At 40.3% G+C, this 24,099-nt stretch overlaps 1 protein-coding gene across 1 annotated transcript; it reads left to right on the top strand.

The window, feature by feature from the left end:
* Positions 1 to 231: 231 nt before the first annotated feature.
* On the top strand, positions 232 to 19,544 carry pde6a (phosphodiesterase 6A, cGMP-specific, rod, alpha). The gene is made up of 24 exons (XM_037262408.1): positions 232 to 311; positions 2,604 to 2,934; positions 3,192 to 3,333; positions 6,036 to 6,191; positions 6,387 to 6,476; positions 7,383 to 7,523; positions 7,609 to 7,683; positions 8,192 to 8,256; positions 8,330 to 8,396; positions 9,903 to 9,950; positions 11,132 to 11,281; positions 12,656 to 12,799; positions 12,976 to 13,041; positions 13,110 to 13,256; positions 14,836 to 14,943; positions 15,316 to 15,425; positions 15,592 to 15,679; positions 17,114 to 17,214; positions 17,294 to 17,401; positions 17,498 to 17,561; positions 17,875 to 17,949; positions 18,074 to 18,157; positions 19,026 to 19,194; positions 19,272 to 19,544. Exons 2-24 carry the CDS (start codon positions 2,606 to 2,608, stop codon positions 19,307 to 19,309), a joined length of 2,565 nt encoding a protein of 854 aa, XP_037118303.1. The 5' UTR covers positions 232 to 311; positions 2,604 to 2,605; the 3' UTR covers positions 19,310 to 19,544.
* Positions 19,545 to 24,099: the final 4,555 nt, after the last annotated feature.

Here is a 24,099-nt window from a genome sequence, read left to right as displayed (position 1 = left end):
ACAACTGCATTTCTCATCTTGCTTCTGTACTGAAATAATTGCTTCCTGCTGTCATAATGAACGTGCTTTGAAATGAGAGAACAGAGCCCATGCTGCAATAAAAGAAGGAGGGCTCCCAGGATGCGACCTTCAACACTGTAAGGTATCATAATCTCAGGATTGCATTTGTGTGCAGGTTTACGTGCACGTGATCATGTAAAAGCACCCTTGTAATAATCCCTTATGTTCTCTCACCCACCTGCAGACTGTGATAAAACAGAGCAGAGGGATTAGAAACTGTGCAACTGGATACAAGGCAGACACTTCATCAGGTACCATTTGTCTTTTTCTGATCTATTTATGTACTGAAAATGATGTCTTTAGGGTTGTGATCAAGAATTGTAAACATTTATGAAATGACTCCAACTAAAATTGAAAAAGTATTTTCTTTACAAAGTCATAGAATATTGAAAATTTGTTTCATAAATGAAAACTAACGGAAGCTTGATAAGACAAACCAAAACAAGCTAAAATGTCCTCTATTTCCGTCTTTGTCAGTTAATATGCACGGTGTTCATTCATCCATAGTATTCATCCATTCATCCATTTTCTGGACCACTTGTCCACACGGGGGCCGTGGGCGTGCTGGAGCCTATCCCAGCAGTCAACGGGCAGTAGGCGGGGTACACCCTGAACCGGTTGCCAGCCAATCTCAGGTCACACAGAGACGAACAACCATCCGCACTCACACATATGGGCAATTTGGAGTGCTCAATCAGCCTACCTTGCATGTTTTGGGGGATGTGGGAGGAAACCGGAGTGCCCGGAGAAAACGCACGCAGGCACGGGAAGAACATGCAAACTCCATACAGGGAGGGGCGGGCGTGGAATCGAACCCTCTGAACTGTGAGGCAAACATGCTAACCAGTGTGCACCGTGCCGCCCTTGGTGTTCATTATAATTTCATTTTTTCGTAATACTGTGCAGAAGAAGGAAGGTCCAACAGTCACATTAAAATTGTGGTTTATTTTATCACAGTAACTTTTTTTTTTATCACATTTATTGCTCCAGATAAAAAAATCTGTATATTACAAAAAACTAATACTAAAACTAAAATGAGCATTTTTTTAAACAAACAAGTTTGCTCAGAAACTATTTCTAACTATTCCTCCATCCGTCCACTTTGAACACTGTTTATCCGGGTCACAAGTGTGTTGGAGCCTATCCTAGCTGACTTTGGGCAAAAGGCAGACGATTCCCTGAACTAGTCACCAATCAGTCACAGGGCATATACAGAGACTAACAATCATTCGCCCTCACGTTCACTCCGTGAGAACTGAGCCCATGCTACGTGGCGCCATCACACAAGTCAGGCAAGTGTGCCAGCCACTACACCATCGGCCATCTAAGTCAAATTCCCTGAATTGAAAAACAAAAGTCATGAAATCAAAAGGAGTGTTACAAAACCATTACAAATCTTGTTGTGATTGAGGGAGTTCAGTCTGGTAATATCTTATTCTTTCAAATAATAATAAAATAATATTAATAATAATGAATTAATTCCACAATTAAATTGTGTGGCATTTTTACCGAACATTTTGTATGGAAATGAGGATTTGTACAAAATTTAAATGGTCCTTGGTGCAAATTAAATTGAGATATCCCAGTTTGCTGTGTGTGACAAGAGGCATTATTTGAGTCAGGGTCATTGTTTTTGAGTGTGTGTGGGGGGGATTTGTCAAATGCTCCCTCTTTCCATCTGGTGGTTCACTCCCTAACTTGGCTTCAAAGCAAGGCAAGCAACTGCCACACCCGAAGATCAAATAAATTCCTTAATCTGCACCTTTGAATGTCACTCAAGGGTACGTTCATGCACTCATCAATCGCTTAGCTAAGTTATTCACTCGCTCGTTAACTCCTCAGTCATACCAATGTTATATTATATGTAGTTCTTATCTAACTACTATCTCACCACTATCTAATCCGTTATTTTACCTACCAAGTAACTCATGAACGCTCTAAGTCACTGATTTATTTAACTCACTCAGTCCTGACTAACTCACACTCTCAATGACTACCTAAATCACCCACAACCTAACTCACTCACACAGTCACTACACAACTCATTTGTTTGTTTGTTCGTTCGTTCATTCGTTCGGTCATTCATTCGTACAAACTCATTGACAAAATTGCTACCTAACTTGGTGTAACTCACATCCAACTCAACTCATGTCATAAAGCAACTCAGTAACTTTCTAACTGACATTACTTGCTTGATTACTAACTACTAATTTCATTCACTGCAAATGGCTGGCAACCAGTTAAGGGTGTCCCCTACCTATTGCCCAAAATCAGCTGGAATCGGCTCCAGCACGCCCGGGGTATACATTAATTGCAATAAAATAGAATTAAAAAGAGTTAAGAAGCTTTTCTCACACTTTCTCATCCAATTCAATGCACATCGTGCTGCTTATTCCAGGGTGCATGCCCTGGTCACTAGAGGGCCAATTCAAACTTCACACTTTCCAGCATGAATGCAGGAACAAATCATATTTTATGCCCCTCAAGTCAGGTCACTCGTATCTTAAAGCATCACTATATACTCTGTATGCTTTGCTCTGCAGTCATGGTGGACGCCGCCACAGCTGAGCAGTTCCTTGATGCCAACCCGCAGTTTGCCAAGCAGTACTATGACGTCAACTTCCGGCCCAAGGTGGTGTCGGACCTGTTGGACAACGGCCGCTCCACAGCGGTGGATGTCAGCCGCTATCACCGGCTCACTACAGTGGAGGAGAGTGAGATCCTCTTTGACCTGGTGCGAGACATCCAGGACAACCTGCAGATGGAGAAGTCCGTCTTCAACCTTATGAGGCACCTCAGCTTCATGATGAGGGCCGACCGCATGAGCCTCTTCATGTACCGTCAGAGGAACGGCGTGGCTGAGCTTGCCACCAGGTCGATCCTTCAATGTTTTATCTATTGAGTAAACAAAAATTGATTGTTTTGTATTCAAACGCAGCAAAACCATATTCCACTTTGAAAAGTAACTAAGTAAATAAGAAGATTGTACCAATCAAAAGTGAAAATAAATTCCTCAACTACCTTTATGTCAATCAGCATCCAAATTGAAAAACATTTTAAATTGACTTTTCCATGTAACTACATGCAGAAAGTAAATATACAAAAACAGTCTTATCACTTGTGCCTTGCAGGTTGTTTAATGTGCACAAAGATTCTATCTTCGATGACTGCCTGGTCCAGCCAGATAGTGAAATTGTGTACCCACTGGATTTGGGCATCGTGGGGCATGTGGCCTCCACCAAGAAGATGGTCAACGTACCCGATGTGTCACAGGTAATAAGTTAATGGACACTTTAAGATATCACAATAATAGAACAGACCAGCAAACCTGAGCATTTCTGTGTCAAGGCACAAGTTCATACTCAAAAATGATTGAAAGCAACAATTTCAAGAATGTTTTAAATGTAAGACCCCCAAGGGGATGAGTGATTATTTATTTATTTATTTATTTATTGTTTGTGTATTTGTGTATTTATTAATTTAATAATTAATATACTTTAAGTGTTTATATTATATTTGTCTCTCGGAGGACCTACCATGAACTGAAATTATCTAAACTGCGATTAACAGTTAACTCTACCTAACTTTGCACACGTTCAAGAATTTAGTAACTTTCCATTATACTATAGCTCTAAAGAAATTGTATTCTATCTGAATTTTAAATAATTTAGTCAATTTATCTATATTATAATTTAAATCATGAATTCACAAAAGGCATTAATCTGTTTGGTTTTTTTTATAAAAAATGTGTTCATTAAACTTCTAATCTAATTTAGAATTCTCATGAGTTATAGTCACAGTAATAACAATGAGAATGACGATTACGATGATGATAACAAGTATTGTTATTATTCACATATATTAATCTGTTCTTTTATTTGACTTATTTCAATAACTCAAACACAGCAGCGCAACCAGTTTCTTGCAGTGCCTTAGCCACCTCACACTAATAATCCTCTTATCTTGTATTGGTATGAGAATGTAATTGAGCCATCGAGGGTGGGACGAATGCCACAAAACACATTCAATCCCCCACTGTTAATAATCTCAATTGCAATTTTAATTTTTTCTGCCTCGATGCTCTGCTCCAAAATAGCCACCAGAGAGCAACGTGACACCACATTTTCCTTCGAAATCAGGCCTACAAAACGTTCAGTGGTATTATTACTTAATTCCTTTGGCATTCGTAAGTGTTTGGTCAAATTTGTTCCCACACGAGGTAGCAAAACACAATCCTCCCTGGGCTTGACGCACCACGAGTAAAAGTGGTGCAATTCCAAAACCTCTGGTGACAGACTTGTATTTCCTTGTAATTGGTCTGCTGTGTGATGCTAATGTGTGAATGCAGCGGACTTTCAGACCTTCTATTTCCATTGAAGGTACAGATTATGTTTCACTTGGATTTTGGTTTTCATTCTACTCCACTTCTTCAAGAGTTCATTTTAAGCTTCACATCCTTCACATGCTCATCATCCCTTGACGGGCTCTGTATTCAGGTGTGTGTGTGTTTGTGTGTTTGTGTCTGTGTGCGCGTGCAGTTTCCCAGATGAAACTTAATCTGTACTGAATTAGAGCGATCCCAGATTACAGCCAGAGGTCACACAGGCCTGCAGTGGAGCCCTGTCCACTGACTCAGCAGCAGCTGCAGCAGCAGCAGCAGCAGCTGCAGCCCGCAGCAGCAGCAGTACGACCGCTAAAAACACCTTGCAGCCATTTTGAGACAGCTTTCTTCCCACAACAACCAAAACCTTTGCTGGCTAATTTGTTAGATTATATTTGGGTCTCAATGTATCTTGAAATTGTTATTCTTATGATTAACCATTTTCCAAATATATTCTGTCATTATTTTAATGGAAAAGTAATTCTAAAACATCATTAATTATTCAATTAATTGTAATGATTTAAATTGAAAACAGGCACCGAGCAGGTGTGGCCATACTTATTGCCCCTCAGCTGGGCGCCTGCACATTGGGGTTTACCCCGGTAAACGAGAGGGTAGCTTCCCTTCCCTTCGGGTGGGGTGGGCGGGTCCTGACTGTTGTTTGTGTCTATGCACCAAACGGCAGCTCAGAGTACCCACCCTTTTTGGAGTCCTTGGAGGAAGTGCTGGAGAGCGCTCCTTCTGGGACTCCATCGTTTTGCTGGATGACTTCAATGCTCACGTGGGCAATGACAGTGAGACCTGGAAGGGCATGATTGGGAGGAACGGCCCCCCGATCAGAACCCGAGCGGTGTTTTATTGTTGGACTTCTGTGCTCGACACGGATTGTCAATAATGAACACCATGTTCAAACATAAGGGTGTCCATGTGTGCACTTGGCACCAGGACACCCTAGGCCGCAGTTCGATGATCGACTTTGTAGTAGTGTCATTGGATTTGCCGCCGCATGTTTTGGACACTCGGGTGAAGAGAGTAGCGGAGCTGTCAACTGATCACCACCTGGTGGTGGGTTGGCTCAGATAGTGGGGGATGGATGGATGGATGGATGGATGGATGGATGGATGGATGGATGGATGGATGGATGGATGGATGGATGGATGGATGGATGGATGGATGGATGGATGGATGGATGGATTGGGGGATGGATGGATGGATGGATGGATGGATGGATGGATGGATGGATGGATGGATGGACGTGCGCTCGTGTCGTAATGGAAGTGACGCTACAGCCTTTGGAGGATGCATACTTTATATAATTGGAAAGCACCTATATTAAGCCTTACATAACAAGTCTTTTGCAAATTTATTGGAATTGAGAATTGGAGCCTCAATCAACTCCTTAGTGATTGGTTTGACTTGGTCTGGTAATGTTTTAAAAAAAAAGATTGACAGCAGTGTTGGTCAGACCGTCACTAATTCTTTCTCTATCCCCAGAGAATCCATCCATCTGTAGGTTTTAAGTCTCTTCTCCATTGGGTTTGGCTTTAAATGTTGAAAACTTCCTCATACCTCTCTACATCCTGCGACATTTTAGAATCCGCACTTCAGCAACTTTGTGGATGAGCTGACTGAGTACACCACCAGGAATGTGTTGGCTGTACCCATCATGAACGGCAAGGACATGGTGGCCGTTATGATGGCCGTTAACAAGATGGACGACCCACTGCATTTCACCACCGCGGACGAGGAGGTAAACGTGTTTATACTTTCTTGAATAATATATTGTGCCACAAGATACTGGTGAACTGACCTAAGATTTTTTTTTACTAAAGGATGGTTTGAAATGGATATCAGAGTAAGAATGCTGTACATTTTCTAAGGCCTTCTGACCCAAGTTGGGAAACCACTTTTACAATCATAAAAATAAACATCATTTCACCTGCAGACTCTGAACAAGTACCTGAACTTCGCCAACCTGGTGCTGAGAGTTTTCCACCTTAGCTACCTGCACAGCTGTGAAACTAGGAGAGGACAGGTGAGGACAGGGCGGGGGCTTATTTTCAGTCTTCGACGGGTTACAAACTTTAACGTAGGGCACACTTATTGCACATTTTGCACACATTATGCATTATTGTGCACTTGATAGCTATGTATTACACTTTATTACACGCACATTACATCTGTTACACCTTTTTCAACAACGTTTTACATATTGCACATACTACACATGTTATAAACTTAACATATCACACTTATTACATGCATTTGTTGCACTTTTCACACACTTTATACACATTTGCTACACAGTTGTTACACTTTACGCGTTTTTGTTTCACACATTACTGGACATGTGTACACACTTATTACACAATTGTTACACAATTGTTGAGTATTCCATAAACACATATTACAGATTTAAAGGACATTTTGCCCTCAATGTGCATTAATTACGTACTTTTTACAAATGGAATTTTATACTTAGTGCACAACCCATTCCACACTTGCTACACATTTGTTGCAAACCTCACAGTTTGACTCATTTACTTTCTAAACCCTTTATACACAAGTATTACCTATAACACAACAGTCTCAAGCCCGTATCCCACTGAGACACAAATGTTTGCGAGTGTTTACAAAGGAAGTTAATGTTGATTTCTCGCCAGGGTGGGTAAATATTCGCCAACAGTTTTAATGTTTTTGTTGTGTTGTTGAAAGCATGGCGACAATTAAAACTGTTGGCGAACGTCTGGCAAAGATTTTTGCGATCTTGAACGAACCGTCATAAACGCTGACAAAGAATCAATACCCGCTACCACCGCAAACACTTGCAAAGCCTTGCAGCTCAGTGGGATGCAAAAATTTACCAAAACATGAGATATTTCTCAATTTATCACTAACCTAATATGCATTGACGGCATACAGTTTACGTGTTTGTGGGCAGGTGCTGTTGTGGTCGGCCAGCAAGGTGTTTGAGGAGCTGACGGATATCGAGAGGCAGTTCCACAAGGCCTTGTACACAGTGCGAGCTTTCCTCAACTGCGACCGCTACTCTGTTGGCCTGCTGGACATGACCAAAACCAAGGTGACCAACATTCACTGCGCCAACGCTAGCATCAAAGGGTTAAACACGTGCATGATTGTCTTCCATTTTGTTGTTTGATTTGTAGGAGTTCTTTGACCTGTGGCCTGTCCTGATGGGAGAAGTTCCCCCGTACGACGGACCCAAAACACCTGATGGCAGGGTTAGTGTAAATAATTACACTGGTAAACAGCACATTTTAATCGGAGATGGCTTTATGTAGGCTTGAGCATATTTTAGACGCTGATTCAAAACATGTCTTTCCTTTTTTTTTCTAGCACATCAGGTTTTGGTGATACTTAATTTTTATTGTTTTGTTTTTAAGTGTGACTTTAGAAAGTCACTCCAGCCCTGCACTGAAGAGCAGCTGAATCTCAACTCCACATTCAAACCAAAACAAGGACAAACTGTTGCAAGCTGACCCTTTTTAAAATAGTTACTTGAAGATCATTAATTTGACTTTGACACAGAGCAGCAGGGTATTACTATCATGATGATGATGAAACCTTATAGGCTCGAGAAAAACAAGACAGTTTCAGAATGACTGCAGAAAAATGAATCTAAAAAAAATTACTTGCATCTATGTTTAAAAGACAGTAAACATTTATGAACCAGTTTCTTCAGAGAAAATGGAAGCACACTCATCACCATGTTTGTGTTGTCTTGTCCAGGAAATTGTCTTCTACAAAATCATCGACTACATCCTGCACGGCAAAGAAGACATTAAAGTCATCCCGTCAGTTACAAATATACAATCAGTCGTGTTGATGGCTTCTTATAAATCTAATGTTGTTGTTTTTGACGCACAGGAATCCTCCAGCAGACCATTGGGCTCTTGTCAGCGGCTTGCCGACGTATGTTGCGGAAAATGGTCTTGTAAGATATTTTTGTTTTTTTTATGTTTTCTTTTGTATTCATTTTGAAAGATGGGAATGACTATCATCTTTTACGTACATTTATTACCCCCTTATTTGCGCATGTACCACACAATCCCTTTACTACCAAGACAGTTTGTGCATTTATTCTTTTACATTATTAATAGGCATTAGCTACACATTTATGACATGCTTCACTACACCTGTATTATACCTTTATTGTGTACTTAATTTGTTGCACACTTATCACATTATATATGACAGAATTACACTAGTATGTGTCAAGAAAAAGTACCAGATAACAGCAACACTAGAACCATACTGACTAAACTCTACCCAGACCAGTTTGAGACTACGACCAGACCTGAGCTATGTGGCTATTGATTAGAGCCGCTGGAAATTAACCATTGCTGAGCCAAGATACCTGTTTTTCCATCATAAAATCCTCATGGGTAATCATCCATCCATCCATCCATCCATCCATCCATCCATCCATCCATCCATCCATCCATCCATCCATCCATCCGTCCGTCCGTCCGTCCGTCCGTCCGTCCATCCATCATCCATCCATCCATTTTCTGTACCGCTTTGTCCCCACGGGGGTCACGGGCGCGCTGGAGTCTATCCCAGCTGACTTCAGGCAGTAGGCGAGGGACACCCTGCACTGGTTGCCAGCCAATCACAGGGCACACATACATATACAAACAACCATTAGCACTCGCACTCACACCTCGGGGCAATTTGGAGTGCTCAATCGGCCTACCAAGCATGTTTTTTGGGATGCGGGAGGAAACCGGAGGACCCGGGGAAAACCCATGCAGGCACGGGAAGAACATTCAAACTCCATACAGGGAGGGCTGAAGTTGGAATCAAACCCGCAACCTCTGAACTGTGAGGCAGACGTGCAGTGCTCCACCGTGCTGCCCTTAGCACAAATGATTTAAATATGAAAGGCCATGTTTGCTCATAAGTCAGTTTTTTATGGGCCTAGCTTGCACACTTCTCAGCACACCTAACATTCAATAATCTGGAAATGTATGTGCAACCACCAAAGAGGCATGACTCATTGAATTCTGAGGGTCATCCTACTTCCGAGATTGCGAATCTTCATAAGATATTTGAATTCCACTGTGATTAATTGGGAAAAGAAGTCAGACTTCAAATATTAAATTAAATAGTGTAGTGGATCCAGAAATGATACTAATCATCATCAGTGACTTAAGCACAGCTCATCTAACAGGTATCTAACATTCATTTACACATTCATATGTATTGCACACGTATTACACAATCATTGAACACTTATTTTACACATGGATTGTAAATCCTTATTCATACAATGATAATATAGTGTGAGTTCCTTTGTACATATGAAAGTTGACATTTGAAAGAAAACAGTCAATATTCATGGTTTGCTTATTTCTCCCCCTGCTTGTCTCCTTGTATTTGTACAAATTTACAAGCTCATAGACAAACGATAACAATATCATTTCCATGTCTCCAACAGATCTGCAACATAATGAATGCAGCTGAGGACGAATTCTTCAATTTCCAAGTAAGATTCAGCGTTTCATGTGAACGTGCACTCCATTAGATACACCTGCACATTTTAATGAGCTCTCATATAAGAGCCATGTGATTTAATGATACTGTTTTGAAAATAGAAGTCAATAGATTATGCAGGTCTACCTACTTTTGTGGCACTAACGTGATGTCATGTGTGCGTGCGTGAGTGTGCATGTGGGGCGACGACACAGACATAAAGGGAATAAATGATCTCCTTATCTTTCCTCACTGACTTTCCAGCAGGATGCACAGCTCCTCTCATCTTTCCTCCCATTAGAATCACTTTGCCACGGGGAGGTGCGCTAACTCTAACGACCAAATTCATCATTTTTACTCCTTCTTTTGGGATCTCATCACGGGGTTGAGAGGACCCGACTGTTCTCTGCCAACTTGGCCAATGTCATGCACTTTATTATTCCATTCTTACTTAGTGTGCATTCATTTATTTTTACATTTATTCAACCATTAATATTGCATTGTCAAAACACGAAAGACATTTTCACCACGTGATATTCATCAATAATTAGTAAAAAAACACACCCAAATTGGATAGACTTTTTAAAAATTAAAAATTTACCAAATTGTGACTTATGATGTTTCAACCCAACGCCAGAGATATGTTGGCTATTACAACTAAGGCATTTAAAACGCAGGTATCTAATATTTATTACATACAACACTGTTGTTTCAATGTTTTACTCTCACACTAGATATGGATTTTCTTGGATACTTTTTACACGCAATAAATTACACATCTATTTACTTTGCATTCACACACTAATGATGCACTCATTACACATTTATAACCAATATGTTACAAATTTTAATCACCCATTTATTGTGGATATGTAATACTTCCAATGCATTACACACCCTTTACACATTTGCTGCACACATTTTGTTATATATTTGTTACAAGATAGATAAACATGTATTAGGTACTTTTTACAGACTCCACTTCATCACACACTTGTTACACGTGTATTGTACATTTTACTATTTTTACGTGGTCACTGGTTATATTACTTGTTTTAATGTTTTCTACATTTGTTCACTTTATTAAATTTAAACATTAGGTACAGTAAATAGTAACTTTAATTGTTGAAGTTAAATAGGTGTTTAAAAATATATATTTTAAATTCAGGGGTGTGACTCCCTTCCCCTGCACAGAAAGAACCACTGGACAGCTCGGGCTGGACAGTTCGCAACGTTTTGTCCATGCCCATCGTCAACAAGAAAGAGGAGATTGTGGGCGTGGCAACCTTCTATAACAGGAAGGACGGGAAACCCTTTGATGAGATGGACGAAACGCTGATGGAGGTGGAGTATCTGCAGTGTGCGTGTGTGTGTGTGTGTGTGTGTGTGTGTGTGTGTGTGTGTGTGTGTGAGTGTGTGTGTGTGTGTGTGTGTGTGTGTGTGTGTGTGTGTGTGTGTGTGTGTGTGTGTGTGCGTGTGTGTGTGTGTGTGTGTGTGTGTGCGTGTGCGTGCGCGTGCGTGCGTGTGCGTGCGTGTGCGTGCGTGTGCGTGCGTGTGCGTGTGTGTGCGTACGTGTGTGTACGTGTGTGTGTGTGTGTGTGTGTGACTCACAGGTTTCTAAATAGAGCCACATGCGTGTATATTATTTATTAGCCTGGAGGCTTTTCTGTGTCTACTTTGTTCATAAGCTCGAATGCTTTCAGTTGAACAATCCATGCATCACTTTTTGGACCAAAGTCATGTTATCTTGATGAAAAATGACTTTTTCATCATGTGCCCATATTTTTTTGTCTAGAAAATCAGGTTTTCATAATATTGATCAATATAATAACAACAAGATCATATGTAATCATACGTATATATCATAATATTTCTGGATTAAAAGTCAACATGTTTTTCTCAAATCTCATATCATAAATTACGACACATGGTAAAATCCAAATTGTTCAAGCCTTTGTAGGTCATACTTAAAAACAATAAATCAGAATATCTCAAAAACTCAGTATGCTAAAAAATGTATAATGTTTGAAAATCGTTTTTAAAAATACATTTGGGACTCATAAAGTTAAGTAAAGTTGGCTGGCAACCAGTTCAGGATGTCCCCTGCCTACTGCCCAATGACTGCTGGGATAGGCTCCAGCGCACCCGCGACCCCCGTGGGGACAAGCGGTAGAGATAATGGATGGATTTATGCAGTGTTACAGTATTCTTTGGCATGAAACAAGTTTAAATAAAATAATTGTAAATATACGTCTTGTCGAGGACTAGTTCATGTCAGTAACGACAAAGACGATAGTTCCCAAGTCCCTCAAGCTGTCAACTTACAGGCGCAGCCATGCTTTTACATGTGACTGTCAGATTGCTATGATTAACCCCAAAAAACATACATGCTTTTATTTAAACTTCTGTACCCTCATTCTTTTTCTGGATTTATCTTGGCAGCACAATGCAAAAATAATTCAGACTGCATTCTTTAGGAAATGATGAAAGCTTTAGATTCATTGTTTCCTTCAGATGTCAAACACCTCTTCAAACGGACAGATGCGAACAGTTTTGTGGTCCGAGGATTACATCAGTGCTCTGCACTAAAACTTTGTACTTTAAAGGGGTCATACATGAGCAATTATGACAATACAGCACAGAAAAGTCTAATCTTGAATGGAGGAGTGGAAGAATGAAAAATCGCAAAGTTGTTGATGGTGACTATCCCCATCGCAGTCTCTGACTCAGTTCCTGGGCTGGTCGGTACTCAACCCGGACACATACGACAAGATGAACAAGCTGGAAAACCGCAAAGACATCTTCCAAGACATGGTGCTGTACCACGTCAAATGTCGAAAAGACGAGATACAGAATGTCCTGGTCAGTGAACATCCATCTCATAGTTTTGATAAGCTAAGCCCCCTAGTATTGTTATTTGAACATTTTATCCTAGACTGATGAACAATGCCAAATTGCAATACTTGTGTGTTTTCGTCATTGTGTGTGGGCAGAGCTTATGCCCTAATTCCTAAGTAGCGTTTCCTTTGCATCCCCAGAACACCCGCGAGCGATGGGGGAAAGAACCGGATGAGTGCGAAGAGGAGGAGCTGGAGGAAATCTTGGTAATCATGAATAACACAAACAACATATCAAAAAATGCAACACACACCTTTCATTTTCCCGTCTCCAGTCGGAAGTCCTCCCCAACGCCAAGAAAGCTGAGATCCTGGAGTTTCACTTCTGTGACTTTGATCACAGTGAGTTGGACTTAGTCAAGTGTGGCATCAGGATGTACTACGAGCTCAAAGTGGTGGACAAGTTTCACATTCCCAGAGAGGTGACCGTCTCAATCGGCACACAAACAGGTTTTAGAGCTTTGTCGCAGCATAAATGAGTGCATTTACTGCACAAAGCCAAATTGTGGCAGCATTTTTACTTCCTGGATCTGAATTCTCCACCTCTGGTAGTCAATAGTTAGCCAGCTGGGGCATCGGTTTTTAGTCAGCTTTGAACTTGAATTGGTTGGTTAAGTTCAAAGTTTACCAGTAATGACGTTTAAAATAAAACTACCGTAATTTTCGGACTATAAGTCGCACCGGAGTATAAGTCGCACCAGCCATAAAATGCCCAAAAATGTGAAAAAAAACATACCGTAATTTTCGGACTATAAGTCGCACCGGAGTATAAGTCGCACCAGCCATAAAATGCCCAAAAAAGTGAAAAAAAAACATATATATGTATATAAATCGCTCCTGAGTATAAGTCGCCCCCCCACCCAAACTATGAAAAAAAACCGCGACTTATAGTCCGAAAATTACGGTATATAAGTCGCTCCGGAGTATAAGTCGCATTTTGGGGGGCAATTTATTCGACAAAATCCAACACCAAGAACAGACATGAACGAGCAACAACAGGCTAAACGATACGGTATGCTAACGTGACAAACACAAACGAGGAGCTGAGAACGGGCCTGCCGTAACATTCAGTTATTTAAAAAAAACTATTACATAAATAACACGTTTATAAAACCATCTGTGTCACTCCAATTCATTAAATCCATCGATCGTCCTTTGTCAACAATGCCGTGTGCCGCGCCGCAGTTCAAATTATTCCACAGGCCCATACAACGATATATAAACTATATTTTAAATAACTATCACATAAACAACAATATTATCAAACCATTTGTGTCACTCCAAATGATTAAATCCATCGATCAAATTTCTCGTCCTTTATGTCATCCTGGTGACAGAGGACATGTCCAGAGGATATGGCGCTTTAAAGTGTTAATTACTTTATTTGATTTTTTTCTCTCTATTTTTCATGTTTTGAATATGTTCAAGATAAAGATATCAAAGCATGTGAAGTGATCAACTATACTAAAAATAACATGTGAAGTGGTCAACTATACTTGTAAGTAAGTGATGTGTTAATGATCAAGTAAAAATTTGTGAAAAATAACATATATAAGTCGCTCCTGAGTATAAGTCGCCCCCCCACCCAAACTATGAAAAAAAACGCGACTTATAGTCCGAAAATTACGGTAAACAATGAAAGTTACAAAGCACTACATCAAGTCACACCAAATTCAATGTCCTAATAAGGGCTTCTCAGATCACCAATTATGTTGTCGATATGCTCTCAGATGATAACGTAAAAAACTCCCCTGCAAATTGATTTTTGGAGGAAACATTACTCAGATTATTTCCCTGTGAAAGCCATAACACAGATAGTCTCAGAAGTTTCTTTTTGAAAGACCAAGCGAGCCCTCATCAGCTCCAATACAGGCACTTAATTAATCATGACGCATTGCCGGTCACATACTGTGCGGTCTCCTGGAAATAAACTCACTGTAAAGCTATTTTTATCACTTATTAGAACAAATGGAGACCTAATATGTGCGTGTGTGTTTGTAGGTGCTGGTGAGGTTCATGTACTCACTTAGCAAAGGCTACAGGAAGATCACCTATCACAACTGGAGACACGGCTTCAACGTTGGGCAGACCATGTTCACGCTGCTCATGGTCTCACGCAAACACACAAACATGCACATTTAGCATGACTATAAAAAAGTCGCTAGAAGCCTTGCCTGAAAACACACAACTTGTATGGAAGCAACATTTTTAGGCTTATTTTGACCATTTCCATGACGTGATGCAAAGATGAACTTTTTTGAACCAGTTTCACTTAGCAACATGAAATTTAGTAGCCATGTCTATCATCAGTAGACCCACAAAAAAGTCTGAAGAAGATATGCCTAAAAACAGACCAATTTTGATTACTCGCTACAAAACACAAAAGTCTAACTACTCAGCTCCACAAAGCTCTTGACTGAACGTCCTACAGAAGTCATACATCAAAGTGTGAAGTGCGTATGCGTGTACTGGTGTATTCAGACGGGCGACCTGAAGCGTTACTACACTGACCTGGAGTGCATGGCCATGGTGACGGCCGGCTTCTGTCATGACATCGACCACCGAGGCACCAACAACCTCTACCAGATGAAGTGAGCACAAAGCTAAACTGGGTTTGCCAAAATGTTGATTGACTAGTGCTGGCTCTAACAAATGTAATTCATCACATGCAGTAGAATGAGCCAACATGTGGAGCAGGTCCAGCCAGCTTCGAGTACCATGTAACTGCCCAGCCTTGATGTGTGCATGTGTGTCCAGGTCTGGAAATCCTCTGGCGAAGCTTCACGGCTCGTCCATTTTGGAGAGACACCATCTTGAGTTTGGTAAGACACTGCTGAGAGATGAGGTGAGTCACGCACGCACGCACACACACACGCACACACACACACACACACACACACACACGCACACACGACTTCAACTTACTTTGACAGTTGCTGTTTTGGTCCATCAGTCTGATGAATTCAACATCCAAATTAATGTCAAATAAATAAGATGATACAATAAATATTATGAATAATTAAGTGTACATTCTAAAAAAAATGAAGAATAACAAGAATTGAAAGAAATAAGAAGTTGAAAGAAAAAGCTGAAGGTTTTAATGATTGTTTTAAATAAAAACGTTTAATTTAATTCAAATGGATAATTTGTTAACATTAGAATGACATCTTTTAGATACAAAAAAGTTAAGACTCAATATAAAAAACTGAATTATTTATTAATGTATTATATATAAAAAAAACATTATGTAGAGCAATTTTAATTTACCATTGTTTCATTACATTTAAACTTTACATTCACGTTCATTTTATATAAAAATAATTAAATAGCATGACATTTGTTTAAGGATTTTTAAAATGAAATGTGTTTAATTTTTTGTAAAGGACTCATTTTCAGTTCATTCAATTTTGAAACCTAACTTGAATTATTAAATTAAATGTTAATAAAAACTTAATTTTTAGCACAGATATATTTTTGCAAAGTAATGATTTTCAAAATGTATTTAAGTTTAAATGGAAATTAATCAGGCGGCTCGTTGGCGCACTGGGTAGCACGTCCACCTCACAGTTAGGAGGGTGCGGGTTCGATTCCACCTCCGGCCCTCCCTGTGCGGAGTTTGCATGTTCTCCCCGGGCCCGCGTGGGTTTTCTCCGGGCACTCCGGTTTCCTCCCACATCCCAATAACATGCTTGGTAGGCCGATTGAAGACTCCAAATTGTCCCTAGGTGTGAGTGCGAGTGCAAATGGTTGTTTGTCTCTGTGTGCCCTGCGATCGGCTGGCAACCGGTTCAGGGTGTCCCCCGCCTACTGCCCGATGACGGCTGGGATAGGCTCCAGCACGCCCGCGACCCCCGTGGGGACTAAGCGGTTCAGAAGATGGATGGATGGATGGAAATTATTCAGTTTTAATAGTTTATGCACTCTTCTCAATCTTTCCTTTTTTGTATTGATTCCTCACTCTGTTTGAAGAAAAAATCAAGTAAAAATATCTTCTTTGCATTAATATGTTCTGTGCCCCCACAAGTCTAAACATGGTAATCTGATTAGTTAATTAAGTAATCTGTTGAGTGAAATTGAAGTCAAAATGACCAAATCCATAAAACAGGTCAAATTGACCCAATTTCCTGGGTCAGCCCAATTATCAACTCAAATCAGGTTGTTTTCAACCCAGCATTTTTAAGGATGTGATTACGTATTCAATTAAAAACAAATTTGAGGTAGTAAAAAAAAAAAATTAAATAACATTATTTGTGTGTGTCAACTTGGTTGTTGGTTTCAGTCATTGAACATCTACCAGAACCTGAACCGCCGCCAGCACGACATCGTCATCCACCTCATGGACATCGCCATCATCGCCACTGACTTGGCGCTCTACTTCAAGTCAGTAGTGCCCGTTCTGAAGGCTCGTTGCCCCCGCTCTCAAACCAACCCTATCATGCAATGCTTTTCTTCTCCATAGGAAGAGGACCATGTTTCAGAAGATTGTGGACCAGTCCAAGACCTATGAGAACTGGAATGACTGGACCAAGTACATGATGTTGGAGACCACGCGCAAAGAGATTGTCATGTAAGTGCGTATATGCAAACACACATGTGCCACAGCCATACGCCCACACACTCACACACAATTTAATTTGTCAAGTTGTGTAACCTTACCTTAAAGGGCCATGATGATGACGGCATGTGACCTGTCAGCCATCGCCAAGCCCTGGGAGATTCAGAGCAAGGTCGGCGTGATGTCACTTTTGTGCGTGCGTGCGTACGCGTGCGTATGTGTTGTTCTTGTGTTATCCACGCAATTATGATTCATTCGCTAGAATAGGTTTATACTGAAAATACAATCAGACGATATTCTGAGAAATAAATCTTATTTTCAATTCAAACAAAGGTTAAATTTTACTATTTTTGAAGTTAAATTACTACCTTCGACAGTAATATCTCATTCAAGAACAGATGTTATTGCCTTGGGCAATTCAATTTGTATTTAAAGAAATAAAAAAAGGCTAATTACTGAGTGTTTATCTTCCTCCTCGCCTGCAGGTGGCGTTGTCTGTAGCTGCTGAGTTTTGGGAGCAGGGAGACCTTGAGAGAACCGTCCTGGAGCAACAACCCATCGTGAGTGTTTGTGAAATGGACACTTTCTGGTAATCAATAAATAGAAGCGCCTGTATTGTGTCCCTAATTAAGTGATTAGTGAGAGAAGCAAATCTCAACGACTGCCTTTTTTTTTGGTCTCCAGCCCATGATGGACAGAAACAAAGCAGAAGAGCTTCCCAAACTTCAATGCGGCTTCATCGACTTTGTCTGCTCTTTCGTTTACAAGGTCATATCATCCAATGAACAGAATAAATTCTTAATTTTTCCACAAATAAAAAATGTAATCTTAGAGGAGAATAACATTTTATTTTTTCTGGGGAGGTAATAATTATCTTCGGAGAGTTTCTGTTTTATCAAGGAAAAACAATTTTGGGGGGCATAGCCAGAACTTTACTAGATTAAAGCAATATATTTTTCTAAAGATAAACTTTTTATTAGTTATGTAAAAAAATAAACTGTATGAGACACAAGACTCATTATCCGGAGAGACAATTTTAATTTTATGAGATCAATACCCGATTTAAAAAAAAAAAAATCCATAAGAAAAGATTTGTAAAAGTAAGAAAAAAATATTTGGGTGGAAAATTCCTAATTCTAAGAGATTAAGAGACTAGCTGTTTATTACTACTCTCACTCAGTCAGATAGGGGTTTAACATAGAATGGGAAAATCCATAGGCATTTAGCACCTAGAGCCTATAGTCTTGCTGATTCTCCAAGCAACAAACATTCAAAAAGAAGTTCATAGACATATGCAGTATTCTTTATCCTCTGTAAAGAATGATTAATAATGTCGCATTGAGAGTAGTAATACTAATTTGTGAGTCTAGAACAGATTATTGGCATTTTCATTCACTTCAATGGAAAAGATGATTTTGAGTTACAAGCATGATAAAGGAATGAAATATACTCATATCAAGAAGGCATCACTGTTATGTCATAATTTTGGGGAAAAAGAGTGAGAAAAATAAATAAATTGTGGAAAAAAAACCTGCAATTTTTCAAGAATGAATTTGTACTTTCTCCAATCAAATTTCTGTTGCAACATATAGATGTAGTCGAGTCAATGACGTGACGAGTTGTGTTTTGGTTCCAGGAGTTCAGCCGCTTTCACGTGGAGATCACGCCCATGTTGGATCGTTTGCTGAACAACCGCAAGGAGTGGAATGCCCTCAAGGAGGCGCATGATGCCAAGATGGCTGTCATTGAGGCAGACAAGAAGGCTAAGGAGGAGGCCTCTGGCAAGGCAGCGGCAGCCAGACAAGGTCCAGGTCACCACCGATGCTAAACTCTCCAAAAATCCATTTTCATCACATCTAATTCAATGTTTTTCTACCTGCAGCGAGTGCGGCCCAGTCCAAGACTTGTACTCTCAGCTAGAAGAGTGTCTCAGAAGTTTCCACACCAACTATCACATCAAAGAATACATACCATCCTAATGACCAACATTAAAATTGAGTAGAGTGGATCTTATTCCTTTAATGTATATGTAATACTATTATAAGCTATTGTTTTATTCATTTGATGTCTATTTAATACTATTATAAGCTATTGTAACATTCAGCACAGTGAACTATTAACATGCACTTAAATGGGAGAATAAATACCTGAACTTAAAGCGGACGTCAAGCGCGAAATTTTCTTTATATATGTTGTATGCATCTCCACTAGTTTAAACATGGCATTCTGGTTAATATTGTGTTTGTGGAATATGAGGCAAAATTCACTACTTTATCGAGGTGCAGGCAGACAAATGGGTCAGTGTGAGTGGTGGATGAGGAAGGAATATAAGGCACGGATTGGCTGGGAAAAGTCTACTTCCATCCCACAACGGCGCACAAAGTCTAGTAAAATTCCAAAAGAAAGAAAACCCCACCAATGTGCATAGTTAGACTGCAGTTTGCGGTGGTCACACAGACAGTTCTTGAGATTGGGTCAAACCGGGACACCAACTTTGGGGCACCAGTATGTAAGAATGTTGGGAAAAAACCTCCATCATTGTGCATTTTATCACTTCAGTACAGTCAGCAAATTTTAGGGGGAAAGATTATTATGAATATTTTAATTGCTGTCAAATTAGACCTGAATTATGAGAGGTGTCCTTAAAAAATGTTGTCCTTTGAGATTTTGAAATTTTGTGATTCCCTGCTTTAAGTATGCTGCATATGCACGGCACCATCTCATATGTGGGTCACGTCAGTGTTTCACAACTGCTCTCGCACGACAGCCGAGCGTTAATATCCCGGATGGAGCCTGCAAAAGGGGTCAAATGCACTCTAAATCCATCCTTCCTCCCCCTCTGCGCTTTGTAATAGTGCCTACGCAAGCATGTGTGTCGTCACCGCCTCGTGATGTAAGCGTTGCTGACATAAGACGGCGGCTCAAAGGATTGCCGTATACGGCCATGATGCTGGCCAGTCCGAGCCGTGACGCAGGGACAACTCGTGACTGCTGCAAAGAGAGGAAGCGAGGAGAGGAGGGGGCCAGTTGGAGCCATGATGACTATTTTTAGGAGCTCGCTGTTGTTTCCATGCAGGACCTGCATGGACTGTCTGGCTGCACAGTGTCTACGTTAACATGCAGTCAATATTTGGATTAAAGTCAAAATTCCCATTTATGAAGCATTCAGAATAACCCATTTACATGCAACAACCAAGTCAGTCGAAAGCCAAATAGAAATGGGTCTTTATATACATGTCTTAGATATAAATATATATCTTTATATTTCTATGCATGGTATTCTCCCTTTTATCGTCTCATTTTGATGAATGCCGAAGGAATTCATTGACATGCTCAGCTACACATTTTCTTGAACAGGACCTAGAACTTTTTCACACTACAATCTTCAATGTTTTTTGTTTTTGAAAAGAGAATTGACATGATCCACTCCGGCATCAAAATTTGTAGAGCCAACTTTCCCTAAAATTACAGATGCCAGTCTCTTCCAGTTTTGCGCATCTCGACATGAAAATTTCTGCCCATTTTTCTCTGCAAATGAGCACAGGTGGACTAGTGTTGGCTCGTGAGTGAACTATTCGTTCAAAAGAACGAATATTTTCAGTGAACGAGAGTGAACGAATCACTTTTGACGTCATAGATCAAACAGCCAATCAGAAAGTGGAGGTGAGGGCGGGTGTGGCACTTTTCACTTAAACTAGGGGTGTCGACCTCCAGTCCTCGAGGGGCCGCGTTCCAATATGTTTTCCAAGTTACCGTCGTTAAACACACCTGCGTGAAAATATTTTCGTCATTTTCACGTTCTGCAGGAGCTAAAACTTTTCACGCAGGTGCACTTAACGAGGGAATCTTGGAAAACATGTTGGAATGCGGCCCCAGGACTAGAGCTTGACACCTGTGACCTTTGACCATGATATTTCCCTAATAAAGTGGCCTGTTATTAGGTACACTTGAAAATGGCGATGTACAGCCAATTGGAACCTCGCACCACCATACAAAGGGAGATTCCAATTCTAAAAGCACATTTAGATATGTGTTCACACCTAGGCTCGAACCAAGTTCTTACCACGCAAAAGTGCATATCACTAACCAGTCGGCTATTTCAACCTAACATCACTTTGCCGTCTGCACTCTTTTGTACTAGTGATGTGCATTCCAGTTTTAAGTGAACTGAATCTTTAGAATTGGTTCACTCAAAAGATTTCTTCAAAATAATTTTTCACCGAATCGTTCGCTACACTTTCTTATTTATTTATTCATTAATTTTTTTTACCTCGTGTAGTGTACCTATTGAAGTGTCCATGAGGTGTACCTAATCACAGGCCACTTCATTAGGGAAAAAGCTTAAGTGAAAGTGAAAAGTGCCACACCCGCCCTCACCCCCACCTCCTGATTGGCTATTTGATCTGTGACGTCATTCGGACACTCCATTAGGTACATCGCCATTTTCACGTGTACCTAATCACAGGCCACTTCATTAGGGAAAAATCATGGTCAAAGCTGAACTGAAAGTGAAAAGTGCCACGCGGTGTTATTATACCGAATGTGTTTGAATAAAAGGTTGAAAAAACCTTTCAACGAATCTTTTGAGTGAACTGATTCTAAAGATTCAGTTCACTTAAAAGAACCGGAATGCACTTCACTAAGGTGGACATCATTTGTGACAGGACTTTTCAAGATGCTCAAAGGGATTTAAGTCTGGACTTTGACTGGGCCATTCTGATACATGAAAATTCTTTGATCAACTCTGACCGACTTCCCTGTCCTTGGTGAAAAAAGCAACATGACGTTGCTACCACCGTGTATTCGGTGGGGGTATTGAGGGTTCAGGATTATGAACAGTGTTAGCGTTGCGTTGAGGTCAAAAAATGCATTCTTGACACTGTTCTATAAGGTTCCGATTTGTGGGATGCATGACTTATATTGGACAGATTCTGCCGTAACTTTGTAGTTTTAAGTACAACACAGTGTACACTTTTTTTTTAATATAGATCATCTATGTACTTATAAAGATGGACAGTATTTTATGTAAATATACGATATGATGCTGTGTGCAATTATGTACATACTGTCGTCACACCAAAGCAGAGAAGATGGACACAGGACAGGAAAGGAAGCACCTGACAGGATGAATTCAAACACGTGTCTCCTCCTGTTTCCACTATTCACACACACACACACACGCACACACACGCACACACACGCACGCACACACACACATGCACACACACACACACACACACACACACACAAGCACACACGCTTTCAACATTCTGGCAGTGTTGACAAGAGGAGAAGTCACGAATTAACAGTTGTGTTATTTTATAGGTCAGGGCAGATTTAACCAACACCTTTAATCTCGTCACATAAAAACTCGTCAGTTGTTTCTCAAATCACAAATGTATTGCAGTATTAAAATAAAAATTATGAGGGAAGAAAGTCACATTTTGAAAGTCACAAAATACAACTTGTTTTTTGTATTATTACGCTATTCATTCTTGAAGACACCTTTATTTTCAGAAAAAAATAGGGCTGTTTGGTTCAGAAAAAAAACTATTTTACTTTCAATAATAATGTGCTGTACTTTAGTTCTTGATTGTATAGGGTGTTTCATAAAGTACGCAGTTTTTAAAAATGCAAAAAATCAGCCAAAATCGATGCAAAATTCAAAAATTTTATTTAATTTCATTCAACATATACTTCAATTTAATAATGAAAAATGATATCGAGCATATGTCCACCTCCACTTTCTCTGCAGGCAGTCATCCGATCATTGAAATTAACGATAACTCTTTTGCAGACGTCCCTGTCGATTTCGCCGATTACCCGTTGAATTTCCATCTTCAGTTCGGTAATCGTTTGAGGTTTGTTCACGTAAACTTGTGACTTCACATATCCCCATAAAAAGAAGTCACAAGGTGTGAGGTCACATGACCTCGGAGGCCATTCTTGGTCGCCGCCGCGAAGTGAGATCAGACGCTCAGGGAATTACGGTTTTGACCGGGCGATTTTCTGGTTGCAACTGACCCAGATTCTTCGAATTTCTGTACCAACCTCGAAACTGTTGTTGCGTTCGGGGCATTGTCACGTCCAAAGATCGCGCGAAGTTTACGGACAGTCTCTGCGTAGCACTCTCCGTTTTTGTAATGAGTTTTCACAATAAGAATGCGTTGCTCGATACTGAACCGCTCCATGGCTACAAAATGGAAAAACGACAAATGGTCTTCTAATCGGAGTGATAATAGATAACGAAAATGATAGGAACAGTGCTGACAATCTTCAAACAAAAAAATCCCGCGCAATTAAAAAACTGCGTACTTTATGAAACACCCTATATTATTATTGATTGATTAGAGTTACTATTTGTGGTCGTGAGGGTGACTGAGGAATATGGTCAGCATCTTCACTGGGACGTCAAAAGGTACATCACTCACGAGCCACACGGGAAATTGCTAGTGGCCTTGAGTGTGCATGAGTGTCCATGGACGTGCCCAACATACAGTACCTCTGGTCAGAGAGTTGAAGGTTGCAAGCACATAAAAAAGCGATTTATACACGTTGTATGGTCATGAAATACAATCCAATTAACCATTTCACTCATATTTGAAGTGGGCAATTGGAGCTCGCTTTGCAGCCCAAATCTTGTGATTCTGAATCTCAGAATCTGTCTGATTTCCGTCTGTATGTGATTCTGAATCTCAGAATCTGTCTGA

The sequence above is a fragment of the Syngnathus acus genome, chromosome 10, assembly GCF_901709675.1.
Source record: "Syngnathus acus chromosome 10, fSynAcu1.2, whole genome shotgun sequence".
Lineage (NCBI taxonomy): Eukaryota > Metazoa > Chordata > Actinopteri > Syngnathiformes > Syngnathidae > Syngnathus > Syngnathus acus.
This window is presented reverse-complemented; position numbering and strand designations above follow the sequence as displayed.

What these genes read in the sequence shown, in the direction of transcription:
- pde6a (XM_037262408.1), top strand. Translation starts at nt 2,606, where the DNA reads ATGGTGGACGCCGCCACAGCTGAGCAGTTCCTTGATGCCAACCCGCAG. An exon ending in AACAACCTCTACCAGATGAA is followed by an intron (nt 15,426 to 15,591) that starts GTGAGCACAAAG and finishes ATGTGTGTCCAG; the next exon opens with GTCTGGAAATCCTCTGGCGA. An exon ending in TCTGCTCTTTCGTTTACAAG is followed by an intron (nt 18,158 to 19,025) that starts GTCATATCATCC and finishes TTTTGGTTCCAG; the next exon opens with GAGTTCAGCCGCTTTCACGT.